The sequence below is a fragment of the Phyllostomus discolor genome, chromosome 15 (genome assembly GCF_004126475.2).
Source record: "Phyllostomus discolor isolate MPI-MPIP mPhyDis1 chromosome 15, mPhyDis1.pri.v3, whole genome shotgun sequence".
Taxonomy (NCBI): Eukaryota; Metazoa; Chordata; class Mammalia; order Chiroptera; family Phyllostomidae; genus Phyllostomus; species Phyllostomus discolor.
In genome coordinates, this window is record NC_040917.2 from 13,699,509 (window position 1) to 13,714,003 (window position 14,495).

At 51.7% G+C, this 14,495-nt stretch overlaps 1 protein-coding gene across 1 annotated transcript in view; it reads right to left on the bottom strand.

Moving 5' to 3' along the window:
* Positions 1 to 14,495, bottom strand: part of SMYD3 (SET and MYND domain containing 3) — a 446,130-nt gene that overhangs the window by 103,421 nt on the left and 328,214 nt on the right. The window contains exons 6-8 of the mRNA XM_028531246.2: positions 12,125 to 12,192; positions 10,214 to 10,316; positions 4,513 to 4,623 (exon numbers count right to left, since the gene is read on the bottom strand). Coding sequence (XP_028387047.1) covers positions 4,513 to 4,623; positions 10,214 to 10,316; positions 12,125 to 12,192 — 282 coding nt within the window. The remainder of the gene's footprint in view (positions 1 to 4,512; positions 4,624 to 10,213; positions 10,317 to 12,124; positions 12,193 to 14,495) is intronic.

The following is a 14,495-nucleotide window of genomic DNA, read 5'->3' on the forward strand; positions in this document are numbered from 1 at the left end:
AGGACCGGCCTGACGGAGGCGCAGCGCGTGCAGGGGCTGAGGCGGCTCTCACACGGCGCTGGCCCCAGGCCCTTCTCTGCCGGGCGCGGGGCTGCCCCCAAGCTCCCTGGCTCGCAGATGCTGCGGAGGGTCTCAGAAGGGATCCAAGAAAGGGAATTCCATGTTACAAAAGAGGATCTTGGAAAAGCAAATGAAATAATTACAAAGACAATACCTGACACTGCTTTGTTTCAGCAGCAGCAGAGAGGAGGAAGTGGACTGAGAACTGGAGCACCAGGGAATGAGAAGCTGGTTAGGGCTCCCCCCTCCCCCACCCCTGCACCACCACTCATGAAACCGTGCTCTGAGTGACTCCACACAGCTCCCTCCTCAGAAGGCCCCGTGATAACAGAAGACGCACATCCCTGCGCCACCGACAGGCAGGTCCTGGGAAGAAGGGGCACGCGTGCCTGCAAGTGCTCGGGAGGATGAGATCACTGTCTGTGCTCACATTTTCCTTGGCCTCCAAAGGCCTGCGTTCTTACCTGTGCGCTTACTTGGCGAGCACACGGCAAACTTTCAGTCAGGACGCTGCCAGTTCAGACGTTGAGGTGCTCCCCTCCACTCCAAACCCAGAGCAATAGTAAGTAAAAGATTAAAGGAGAAACCAAAAATAGCTTTTCGAGGTCAAAAACCAGGATAAACATCTCCCTGGACCAAAAATAGAACAGAAATGCAGAGCGGAACTAGGGCCTCAGGTCTGGAAGCATGCACAAACTCAGTTTCAGCGACTGAAAGGGAATGAAAATGCTTCACACAAGGGAGGTGAGTAGAGTCGGCTTTACAACTTAAAGCTGGAGGAAGGTAAGGCTTCCTCTTATTTTTTAAAAAGATAAAGATAATGGGCTCATGGCCTGTTCCCTTGGGCTAAAGATTACTAGGGAGCTGGGGTCCTGGAAAGGCTGGAAGACAGAGCCGGGGCCAAGACACCCATCGCCTACGTCACGGGCTCTGAAACAGCCTCCACATCACAGCGATGCAACAGCTCCAGACGCTGTTTCGGAACTGGGGGCTGGGGGGGCTGGGAGGGGAAGTACCGGGTGGGGCGGGGGGCCGAGGGGGAAAGAACCAGAACCAAAACCAAAATGTGCTAAAAAAAAAAAAAATGAGCCTGCTCTTCCAAAGTCTGAAACATGTAAGCAAAATGCAATGCTAAGGAAGATAAACAAAAAAATCAACTATCGGAACACGACTTCGATCCGGTCACACAAACGGATGGACCGAGACTTAAAACGAGTGGGGACAGGATGCTGGAAAAATGCGCACACCACCGAGAGGCATGCGTTCGCAGTGAAGGCGATGCTATGAACCAGAAATGGGTGGAAATAAAACATAAGCCCAGAGATGTGGGGGAAAAGCGAACTGGAAATCCAGGAAATAAAAAAATACTCACTAAACCGACTCCATAGCAAAAGTCTTCCCCAGGGCACGATTTCAGGGGGTTGGTTTGTGGGAAACACGGAATAAACATGGAGCCGGACGGGGGAGTGGGACGCGGGCAGAAGCAGAAGGGATGTGTGCTAATTAGTTTTCCACTGGGTTCCAGGGCTTCGACTTTGCAAACTGTAGACATGGACCGCCTTCACAAAAATTATAGTAAAAAATTATTTTATTTCTTGCAGTAAAGACTGCGAGAAATAACATGAATGACAGATTACGAAGGACAAGCAGTCCCCACTTTCTTCCGTGTAGTCTAGGTTTTATTTTTTTTAATTTGATTTGATTTTAATTGTTGTTCAAGTACAGTTTTCTGTCTTTTACTCCCATCCCAGCCCCCCCCCCCACCCCCCCCCCCCCCTCCCCCCCCCCCCCCCCCCTAGTTTTTGTCCATGTGTCCTTTATACTCGTTCCTGTAAACCCTTCCCCTTTTCCCCTGAAATTCCCTCCCCTCTCCCCTCTGGTCACCTACAATGAAGCAAACCATCAGAGCGATAAGAATCTTGATTACATATTTTTACCCTTTTAATTACTTCTTTTGTAAAGTTATAATTTGAAAATATGTCAAGCAGCCATACTGAAGGATTATAAAAGTTATAAAAATCAGCTACGTGAATTGCTGTGGAGTTGACAGGAATGCTGGCCAGGCCATCTCGGCGGGTCCCCTGTGAGGGCCTCGGCCTCGGGGCGGGACCAGCTGTGCTCCGCCAGCTGACCACATGCACAGACTTTGACCTGAGTCCTGCAGCTTGGGCTGCTGGGAAATCTAGAGCACGTGCTTTCTTTCTTTCTTGTACATAAAGGCACGTGGGTACATGCATTTACATGCATGTACATGCATTCTGGGTACCAACCTGCTTTCATCGTATTTCTTGGCACTCTCATTTCAAAAATCATTAAAATGTATTGCTGTTGTATTATGTAGGTGTGGCAAAAGTAGGTTTACAGTGAGTATGCGAAAGTTTTTTTTTTTAATTTAACTACTGCATTATGTTGTAGTATTTGTCTTATTATTGTTGTTGTCATTACTTCATATCCTTGCTTACAATGTAACTTTTAGGTAATGTCTTTTTCCCATATGGACGGCTGCAAACCTCCTTCTGACCACCCCGTGCATATGTGAGAATGCATGCACAGGGGTGGCTATAGCTGCCCCAGTATCTTTTGGGTGGGGAAAAGGGTATAATTAGGTAAAACACACTGAAAAATAAGTGAAGAGGAGAAAGGGAAAACAGCAAAAGAGAACAGAAGCAAAGGTACCGAACAGTTAGATCACGGGGGGATCACTTCGCAAGACACTGACTGCCAAGGAAAGAGCGTGAAGTCCATCCTGGAGACTGAAGATAATGCCGAACACTTTCAAACTTCTGCCGCAGAAACAGTGTACTTTAGAAAACATTAAAAAACAGTGTGCAAGATGCAGGAAAGGGCAGAAACCGAAGGCCAGGCGACCAACCAGGGGCTATTTCCACCTGGGAGTGCGGCGACAGAGCTGTGAGTGAACTGGTGGACACTATCTTCCAAGAAGGATCCAATGTAACAGGCTTTAGGAAAGAAAAAACGTCACAGCAAGTAAACATGCCTTTTCTTTTTAAACAAAACGCATGACACCCGAGGCAGCGTGCTAGGTTCTGCCCACAACTTGCGGAAACAGTCGATTCCGTGTGGTCTGTTCTGCCCCCACTGCCTTGGATTCTGACCTGGGCAGGCCACAGCAGGCAGCCGAACCATTCCAAAACTTCCTTAGAAAGTAAATTTCATTTCTTCCCCAAATTAAGCTGCTGCTGATTACAAATGACAACTAATTCCACACATGCAAATGACGCCCACTAGTAAAAGTGAAACGTGGCCCCGTGCCCAGGAACTGGCCACACGGGCACATAATCAATAGTGTGTGACATATAATCAATAGTGTGTGACGTAGGAGCCTATTAAGGTGGAGCTTCTAAATTCCAAGAAAAGCAGAAAAATAAGCCTGAGAACTCAAAATGCAGGAACTGAAGTAAATTTATTTTTGACTGAACTGAGTTTGAATATATGATCTTTTGGGAATGCACTAAGCTGAATTTACTTCTTTTTTTTCCCAAAGCAAATCAATAGCGTAGAGATATCAGAAGGGATCGTTATATCGCTAAACAGAATAAAACTGTCATATAAATAGAGCCCTGAGAACATAACTGATGAACTCATTGAAACCAGGTTTATTCCCATCGAAATGCACAGGCTGCTCACTTCCTCCAGGAACCATTTCAGAGAAGCATGAGATCACCGCGCTGGAAGGGACCTTAAGGCCGTCCCGCCCGAGTCTCCTGCACCACGTACCAAGTTTGTCTCTCTCCGACTCACTTCACTTAGCACAATGCCCTCCAGGTCCACCCACGTCGTGGCAAACGGCAGGGTTCCCTTGTTTTTTATGGCTGAACGTATTACATACACACACACAGTATACAGAGTGAGTCAACAGGGCTGCAAACACCCCCACCCCCCACACACACCCATTAGCGCTCTTCCTCTGTGGCGTCCTAACACAACGTCAAACAGACTGTGAGCTCAAAGGGGGAAGAGATGGTCTCGGTGGACCTGGAGATGCTGCAGACCAGCCGACCAAAAGCCACTCACCACCTCCTCCTGCCCAGTCTTCCTCGCACAACAGCTGAGAGGAAAACTCACTCTCCTCCCCTCTCTCACAGCTAGAAGTCGCCATGGGAGCCAGTGCTGAACGGTGAGACGCAGGTGGAAATCCCTCGGGGGGCTCCCCTTTGCTCTCTGCTTGCATACAAAGGTGTGACACAGGTTTAAGGCCCACATTCCCTCCAGACGCTAAGCTCCATGCATCCTCACCTGAGATCAAACCTCTCATTGCTTGGTCGGTGATGAAAGTTCTAGTAAAAAAATATATGCAGCACTATGCATTGTTTCATTTACTTCTGTTACCTACTATGCGCCGAGGGTCACGTACTTTTGGATCAATGACATAAAAGCGGAGTTCTCGGCAAGACCAGAAAGTTATCTTCAAGCTGGTTCCCCACAACTCACCTTGTCCCGGGTCTGGCATCGGCCACAGCCGCAGTCAAAGCAGTACTGAGCCCTCAGATGCTTCCGGCGCTCCTCGCTGGTCATCAGCAGGTCCAGGTAGCAGATGGTGAGCTGCGAGGCCAGAGAGAAAAGGGGCCACAGGGCTGTTGTGGTCACTGTCTTTAACAAGTGCTTACTATTGCTAATCATTCAAGTAAAACCTACTTTCATCACACACCAAAAGTGAGCGTGAGAGATACTACTCATAGTGTCTCCAGCCAAAGAACCACATGTAAAATTTTTCTTGCAATACCTTCCAACCTGCTACATGGTGAGCACATGTATTTATTTTAAACAACTGGGCTCATGAGTCCGAGGCAACTTTTACACCTTACCTTTTTTTATTCACTGGACACTGAAGTGTCAAAGCTGTTACACGCTCGGTACTACTTAGGTGTCATTGATGAATTCCTTCATCACTGGTAATCAGAGACGCCAACATGATCTCAGCGACCCGATGGGCGGCAGGTGGACATGGCCAGGCTGCTCCTACGTGCTAATCAGTTCTAGAGCCGCCTCGTGCGGTTTCACGGTCAACCAGATCTGGTCTCTTTGCAATCAGCAGACTGTTGTCTTACTTGTGACCAGACGGAAAAACAAAGTGGAAAAATTCCCAAATAGGGAGAATTTAACGTCAGGGTGCATCACTGATGGAGGCTCTTCAACGACTTCCTTGGGACCCTTTCAAGTACAGTAACCACGGTATTTGGCTTGGATGGTGAGAGGTCATAGGTGAGAGGTGCACTTCAGGGACATCTCAGGGTCCCTAAGAGCCCACTCCAAGGTACAGGTCTTCAGGTGACATCATGGTGATCACACATTTCTCACGTGACTAGGCCCCCTAGGTGCTGAAAGTCTGACTCAAAAACACACAAAATCCAACTCCCGATTTCCCCCCAGCCTGCTGCATCTCAGTTGGAGCCTGCCAGTCTCAGGGGACAGCAATTCATCTTCATCCTCCATCCAATCCACCAGGGAATTCTGGGGGCTCAACCTAAAAATACTTCCGGGACCAACCACTCCTGCCCTTTCCAACGCTACCGGCCTGGGTGGAGCTGCCACCACCGCTCGCTGCCCGTGAAACGCAAGTCTCACCTGAGGTCCTCCCTGCTTCTCCCCGGGCCCCCTGCGCCCCATCTTCCGAGGGCTGCTCTGAAAACCGAAGTTGGGGCACATCTTTCCTCTGCTCAAGCGCTCCAACGGCTCCCCCTCTGCTTTGAGGCCAATCCCCTCAATGAAACCCCAAAGCTCAAACGGTGCTTCCCGGCCAACTGCAGGTCCGTGACGTCATGAGTCTACCGTGGCATGAGTGAAGAAATGCCCAGTGAACATTTACAAACTCTGTCTAGCAACTTTGGTAGGAGAAAACTTCCTGTGGCTTCTCATAATAAAACATGAGGATTTTATGTTCTGTGTTTTTTAAAATTTCATTTTCCGAGTAATTCATTTTCATCAAACTTTACAAAAACATTAGACTGCAACAAATTGAGAGGGAACCTGTCCTTCCTAACAGGTAGTGAGAGGATGGAAGCCTCACAAAGTCCAGCTTGTTCCAGCTCTGAGCCCCCTCCCCTCCCCGCTCCAGCCCCCTGGCCTCCGCCTGTCTTCACACGCCACCCAGAGGCCCGTGTACCAGCCGGGCCTATGCCCTCCGCCCCAACTTCTACCATGGGGGTCTCCTCATCTCTGAGTTCCAACCACCTCTCACTTTCTCACTGCGGTCTACCCTGACCACCCATTTAAAATAACCACCCAGTTCCCACCCCACCCCGGGACTCCTAACTCCCTCACCCTGCCCTAGTTTTCCCTGTTCTGCAACATACATCAGCTCGTGACATATGGCATAAATTAATTCCTTATGTGCTTTTACATGGAGAACGTAATTATGGGGCCTGCGTGGTGGGGGAAGATGGGGGTGCTGCAGGCGAGCAGGAGGTGGGATTAGCCACTGCGGGAGACGACAGCAACTCCCCCAGGGCAACAAACTCCACGTGTGGTTCTTCCCAGGTGGGAGGAAGGCACCTCAGGGCTACGACGACACACCATGGTGTGCGTCTGAGCGCGTGGCCTGGCAGGATGGCCATCCTCTCGGACAGTGAACACAGCTTCGGAGGGCCTCCCAAGGCAGCTGGCGGGGAAGCCGGCACGGCCTCGCCAGCCAGAGCTGTCAGGTCCTCCACGGCCATCACCAGGTGGCAGGAGCCACAGCCTCATCTGGCTGGCTGGCTCTCCCTAGCTTCTCGCGCATTCAGCGCCTATAACAGGCTGCTCCACATGCAGAAGCAAGGGTCCCTGCCCTTCGGAAATGCAGACAGGGCATTGCTGAGCCTCTGTGAGGGGCCGGGCACCCACCTGGACAGGCAGCACGGGACAGGGCAAGCCAGCAACGGGCTTGGACCCACCCGGGGTTAGCGCCCACATCTCTGACTCGAGCCTGCTGCTCTTCTTACAGTGACACAGCTGCTGCCCATGCTTCTGGGGGCTGGGGTGGCAGGGGGTGGGGGGGAGCTGTGGGGGACCACTTCTTCAGGAGCCGCCCTGGCACCGTCGCACCTAAAACACTCACACCCATGATAAGCAGTGTCTGTGACAATTGGGCTCCCTCCACAGAGACCAGGGCCACTTGCTAATTCCCTAAATCTTTTCCTCTTGCTTCATGCTCTGAGGCCAGGGCTGCCTCCAGGGTGTGAAGGCCTGTCAGGCAAGCACCTCCTGTTTACCAAGAACACTGTGTCCCAAATTCCAAACAACCCATTTCCGGGCCCACTTTCAAAAACAGCCCCTTAGTAAGTTTGGGAGGTGTCCACACCTTTCCTCTTTCGTCAGGGTCTCCCACCCTCGGTGCCTTCCATGCGGCGAGATGGGAAGGAGCCAACCTGTGCTCCCTCCGGGGCTAATTCTGGGACACTTCTTCCCAGTCCGGCCCAGCGGCCCTTCGCCGGCGGCCCCCGCGGCCAGATCCGATCAACTGGCAGTAGTTGTTGGGCGATGACAATGTGCCCGGTGTGAGGCCGACAAATCTGGGACATGCCACACCAGAGAAACACGCTCGACTCACCCAACACTGCATCACACGGGCCAAAGCTCACGCACGACTGTGCCGGGCAGCGGGTGGGCAGCAGGAGCCCAGGTATTCGTTTAAGCCCAACGGACAGACTCTCACGGCTTCCCTCGCCATCCTGGGGCTGCATGGGGCCAGCACCAGGACTGTGGGGCGGGCAGCTAAGTGTCCCCTGCTGGCCCCACCACCTGCAGTCTCCCTTTATCTTCTAGATGGTCTTGAGAGAGATCATCTTAAAGCCCGAATCCTCCGCGTCCTCCGCGTCCGACCGCGTCCTCCTCCACAGGCAGATTTCTGGGGGTTTCTTGCTGCCTGTGGGACAAGGGCCCCCAAGGGCCTCCCAGCTCATTTTCTGCCTGCCTTTCAGGGCTGAGCACACCCTGCAGTCTGTAACAGTGAGCTACACTGTTGCGTCTCCGAAACGACACCCGCACTGCCAGGGTGCACCACACTACAGGCTTGACTCAAATACACTACGTTTACTTCCTCAGCCAATTTAACTAAAGGAAATATTTGCACAACAAAAAGGAAGTATGCCTCTTAATCAATCTCCTAATGCCTTTTCTCACGGTTCTCCTTTTCCCCTACCTCTGCCCCAAGGGAGCAGTTAGAAATGTGCAGGACGGGTTTTAGGTGTTGGGGGTGGCTACAGGCACGGACTGAGCGGGGGACCCCAATCCAATGGGGCAACAGACCCACACAATCAGCAGGTGCTCCACCGGGAGGAAGGCCGGCACTGCCCCCAAGGAGAGGCGCTGCTGGTGTCTCCGGTACGCTCCGTGGAACAGAGAGTCAAGTCATCAAGCAGTGCCTGATGACTCCTGGGGACAAGGCGCAGTGCTCGGTATGAAAGGACACACAGAAGTGAGACACCCACTACCTGTCCCCATGAAGCTTGTGGTTGAGCAGTGATGTCACGGAAAGGGCCAGAATGAAGGCCAAGAAATAGTAATAACCCCCAGACGTCGGAGGGAAAGGGCTCTCTTTAACTCGGGCAACTGGGAAAAGCTTTTCGGAAGAGACGTGTCTGAGAGGGGCTTGACAGGCACCCTCAGGCAGAGACGGCGTCCTGCACCGAGACACACGGTGGTACGGAAAAACATCCCCTCAGCCTGCTGGTCTACGAAAGGCTCAGGGGGGAGCCCTCTCTTTGTCGAGAAGGTGCTTTGACAAGAACCGCGGGGGGAACAGTGGCGGCTGCAGAGCGTGACGCCGGGCAGAACCAGTTTGTGTCAGGCGAGAGGAAGGGTTCGCCAGGCGCTCCACAGGGGGAAAGAGAAGGGCGTGAAGAAGCGAAACGAGCACCAAGGCGTGTTTGCGACTAAATGAAGAACCGACCGGGGAGGGTGGCTGGCAGCCACGCCCAGAAAACTAGGCGTCAAAAAATGTCTTTGCTGTTTCTGAAAATTCCAATCATGTCTAATGGGTTTCCTGTTTGCTTATCAAGTAACCTGTGCTTTTATAACATTTCCCGAAACAACGCCATCATCCTCGCCACATCGTAATCACGATCACCTACAGCAGCACCATCTCTCGGCTCTGAAACCAACGTGCCGAAAGTGGGTGTACCAGTCCCCTTTCTTACCTGTCCCGAACCGCTTCACGTATGGCCCCAGAACAAAAAACCTCCGTTCCCTAGATTGCTGACAGATATCCCATGCCCCTAGTCCCGAAGACTGGAAATTCAGTAAGTGGCTGTAGAAGCAACAGCTTATCCAGTTGAAAATCGGTTTGGAGGCAGTCTGATCACGGCCAAATCCTCGTCTACATAAAATATGGCACCTCTGAGTTTAGGCTTTATTGGCCGAGTGCCGCCTAAATGCAATAAAATCTTACGATACTGTTTCCCTTGCAATAAACATCCACTTCAATAAACTGGAAGGCAGAAGGAAACAGAGTTCCACGAAGCGTAAGCATCCATAACCCAGGATTCGGGGTAGTGACCGTGCAAATCCTGTGCAGGCTCAGGTGGCCAGCCCGTCTGCAGACCTTGGACTTCTGAGAAAGTTGCTCATCAAAGAGGCTGTCCTAACAGTCTGCAAAACTGCAAGGGTCAAGGCCAATGCACTGCGGGTGGTCATGTCCCCTGGCCTGTATTCCCTTCCCACCTCTGCTTGAACGAGCGCCCAGATAAGCTGGTAGGTTTCTGAGGGCCCAATGACACCCAAAAGCTTGCTTGCTTTCTTAATGAAAGGGTAAAAACGGGTCGCCATCAAAATGTGCTCAGTGGCCTCAGGCGTTAGTGAGCCTGACTCACTAACTCACTGACTCTCGTCCCAGGGGATGATGACGACCAGCTGCAGAAATGTGAGAGGTCACTGAACTGTCATATGTGCAAAACACACACGCTGTCCCACACACACACCAATATAGTAAGGACTGTCAGCATCCAGGAAGATGGTGCTTTTAAAAAAAAGTTGGCCCATCTGTAATCTAGGACAAGTAACAATGGGTGAGTCGGTTGCGGGATTGAGGTATCACATGGTTTCTGCCTGGAAGGAGGACAATGAGAAGCTGTCCCTCAGCTTTTCACTGGTTTCAGGGACGGGTCACACTGAGAGGGTCTCTGATGAGAAAGGAGGGGGACCACGGGTTCCTCACCTCCTCTCCGGCCTCGATGTCTCGGATGGCGCGCAGTAAGAGGTGGGGCCCGTTGAACACAACCGAACAGTTGGGGTCACAGCTGTGATTGAGCAAAGACATACTGGAGGGAAGAAAAAGAAAAAAAAAATAAAGAGGGAGACCATCATGGCTCAGCAAAGGGAGTCAAACATCTCAGTTTCATGAATACAACAGGTGAGAGACACTTCGGCTTGGGGCAGGGGACAGGTAAGGCTCACGGTGCACCAGAGACCAAGTCCTCGGGGTGTCTGCAGACGCATCACAAGCCCGCCTCACAGGGACTGAAACGCTCCCCAAGATGGAGGTTAACTGGGGAAGTTTGTGAAAGAAAAAAAAAAAAACATGTTTGAGTCCTTCTTAGGGGTGCGGGTGGGGAGGAGGTAGCTGTGTCATTAGACACCAGGAACTAAGACAGCCCAATAAAACGACAGGAAAGAAACTGACCTGCGAAGAGAGAATCTGTGGGAGGTCATGGGACGCAGCGGTCATCACTGCAGGCAACACGCCCCTGACCTTGCCCACGGGGCCCCTCATTTGTCTGGCACCTCTGGAGGGGCGCCCGCCTCTGCTGGGACACCCACAGCTACGATGAAGAACCATTAGGAGAACTTGCTCTTAAATGCAAAGCCAAGGCTGTCTGCTGACCAGATCCTGGTGCCTTCCAGGCCGTGGCCCGGTGATCGCATCACTTTGCAGGGGCATTTGTTACTGTCTGGGAGAGGGGGTGGATTTAAGCTGCCTCCATATTTGACAATGATGAGAAGAGCTGGAAGTGAGCATTTACTGTGTGGAAGGCACTTCTTAGCAGCTGGGCATGTGTATCAAATGTAATCATCACGACAATCTTACGAGGATCATTTACTGACGGAGAAACTGGTAACATGAAAGTTAAATGACTTGCCCACAGACACACAACCAGTACTGGTGACTGAACTTGACCCAGGTGGTCTGAAGTGCTAGAACATTCCACGTTACTGACTTTTGAGGACCAGTACCAATGGGCCTGCGGTTTAGGGCATTTCTAAGGTGTAAGAGAGGAGGAGGAATTCTCAGACTCACGGTTGATTATAAAAAGACTATATTTGTATTTGGACCCTAACGACGTGAAAACAAAATGCCACCGGAAGTGACTGGAGAGCCTGCGGAAGGACAGTCCAGTAGCTCGGTGGCAAACATCACTGCAGCCACAGGCGGTGTTCTGGCCTCCCAGAGCAATAGGGCTCAAGGGTGCTAAGTCAAAAGACAAAATGGACCCTAGCGCCGCAGCCCGGTGGGTCTGGTGGGATGATCGAGCGCTTCGGCCTGGGAGGTTGGGGTAAGATCAGGGCCGAGGGGAGAGCAGCGACCAAGTCTCATCGTGGCAGTGTCTTAGCACCCACAAGGCCCAACTTCTCACCCAAAGTTCCCGAGAACAAGAATCTAGGTCTGAGGTCTGCCTCTGCATGAATACCCCAGCACGGCGATTTTCAACTTTTTCACTGCATGACACACGTGAGCTAATTGCGAAAATTCTGCAGCACACCAAAAAATATATTTTTTGCTGATCTGACTGAAAAAATAGGTATAATTTTGATTGTTTATACCAGATGGCTATTGCTGTGTGGGCTGTTGTCATTTTTTTTAATATGACGGTCTAAGGGAGAAGAGGTCAGCGCCCCGAGAGTCAGGTATGGCGTGTTTTAAACACTCTTGAGGCGCACCAGTTGAAGATCGCTGCCACAGCGGACAACGTGGGGCAATACAGTTGTTTCCTTGTCGTTTGTAATCAGCTCCCAAGACTGGCTCTTGAACTGGCTGCTGCAACAGACTTTCTCACCACCTCCAAAAGGCTGGAGGGCTGGGTGGGAATTAAAGGTGTCTCTTCCAGTAAACGAACCACCATCCACATACCTAGGATACAGGCCAACACCGACTCCCTGCATCTCCGCATCACAGATGGTGAAAGCATTGCAGAGTACCTGTAAAAAAAGAAAAAAAACAAAAACAAAGAGGGATGATCAGGATTACCAGAGTCACCTGAGACACTTCGCTGGCAAGAGAACAACATTTTCAAAACAAATTTTAGGGGCGTATTAGTAGCAGCTTTGGAAGAGATAAGATCAAGCCAAACCTGGATGCTCTTTCACTCGCAGAAGAACACGCCTAGGACACACTTTCTGTGCAAACACAGGTGGTTAAGTACAGCGATACCAACACCCTGTAAAAAGCATCAGCCTTACACGGCACCGGGCCTCCGCATTTCGGTCTGTTCCTCTGCCATCAAGTTACGCGGCGACACATGTTCAAAATCCAAAATCCAGATCATCTATTGTTTGAGAAGGGGACCCTTCCTCGCTGAAGCTGCCTGTGGTTTCCAAATGCCACTGTGTATGGGACGGGGAACAAACAGCAGCCTGTCTTTAAGTCCCGGAAAGGGGGAGTGCACCCCGAGTTTGCACCCAAGTGATGAGAGACCACAGGGAGCACTGGAAGTCACCCAGTCCAAGCCGAGGCAGTTACGAGGCCCAGGGAACCCCTCACTGAGCATGCGGCGAGGTCCTATGCCCTGGAAAGCAGGGGGAGGGCAGCAAAAGAAATACAGGATGCTAGCTCTCACTGCGCTTAAGGAACTTAAAACCCATGGAAGGCCACATAGGCTCACGGAAACAGCACTGGACTTGGAACAAGAAAATGCAGGTCCTGGCCACACGTCCATGCCTCAGGCCAGCGTTGGGGACAGAGCAGTGGAAAAAAAGAGCAGTGAAAATAAAAACCAAAAACCTGCCTTAATTGAGTGTCAGTTCTAGTGGGGGAAACAGATAAAACTCAGTGACAGAAACATGTCACATGTGGATCAATGCTAAGGAAGAAACAGGTAAAGGGACAGAGGACAAAGCGCTCAGGAAAGCTCTCAGGAGTAGGTGACATTTCAGCAGAGACCTGAAAGGAACATGTGCTTGTCTGGGTAACAGAAGTCTGTGGCAGGAGGAGGAGCAAGGGCAAAGGCCCGGGGGGCGGGGGGGCAGGGGGGATGTTCTTGGGGCAGGAGTGACAGCAGGAAGGTGAGCATGGTCCAGGCAGAGGAGGTAAGAAGAAGGGCAGGAGAGGAGACCAGAGAGGCCGCTAGGTCACACGGGAACTTAGAGCCACGTTTGGATTTTATTCCGAATAACAGAAAGCCCTGGGTTGGTTCGGAGCCGAGGAGAGAATGGATCTGATTTCCATTTTGAAAGGATCGCTCTGGCCATGGTGCAGAGAATGGACTACAGGGAGACAAGGGTGGTGGCAGAGGAAACGGTTAGGGGGCTAGGGTAACAGTCCAGCAAGAGATGATGGTGGCCTGGATTCTGGTGGCAGTCGAAGTGGAGCGAAGTGGGTGGTAGCCAGCGGACTTACCGATGGGCTGCTTAAGGGGAATGGAAAGAGTCAAGGTTCAAGTTTAAGGCCTGAACAAGAAGACTGCAGTTGCCGTTTACAGAAGAGCTTTGTGCAATCCTCAGAGACAGAGAAGCAACGGCACCCTGGTCCGTGGCTGCGGAGTGAAAATCCGGGGGGTCCGAGTCACAAGGCAGGACAGTGACGCCGCAGGAGGCTGGGCGGCCTCTGAGCACGGCAGCCAGTTCGATGGATCCAGAGCGGAGTTCAGGACACACAACCGGACGAGACCCAGCACGGCGGGTCTCGGGGTCCAAACCTGAAGCTGATGTCCTAGACCGAGGTCTGACAGGGTCCTTAGCCACCGCTCCTGGTGCTCACGGCACAGAGGGCAACCCCAAGCCAGAAAACACACCGCTGGCACCCCGTGTCTTCCTGGCCTTTGCCAAAAGAGGCTCTTTATTAAGCCTGGGTACACATTTTTAAAAAGAAATGGCCGAAAGGAACAGGCTGGTTGCAGGGAGTTAGGAGGAGGTCCTATAGTTTTGTTGCAAAGTTACATGAAATTTGAAATGGCCCATTAGACATCCAGGCCAGGCCTAAGAAAGGGCACCTGGACTCCGGGGGAGCAGAGAGGGCTGGAGACGGAAGCCCAGGACGAAACAGAGCAAAGCACATCGCATTGGAAGAGATTGGAAGAGACCGGGAGAGGCCGCTGCAGACCTGAGATGAGCCCGTGGTGTACATGGGCGCGACGTGTTGTAAAGTCTCTGTAAGGAGAAAAGCAGCAGCAACGAGCTTCCCTAAATCAGGTTTATGTGAAAGAACATAAAGTATAAAAAGGCCCGGAGTCCTCCGAGACGTCCCCCGCTCCAGAGAGCCTTCCTGTGAAATCCAGTGCAGCCCA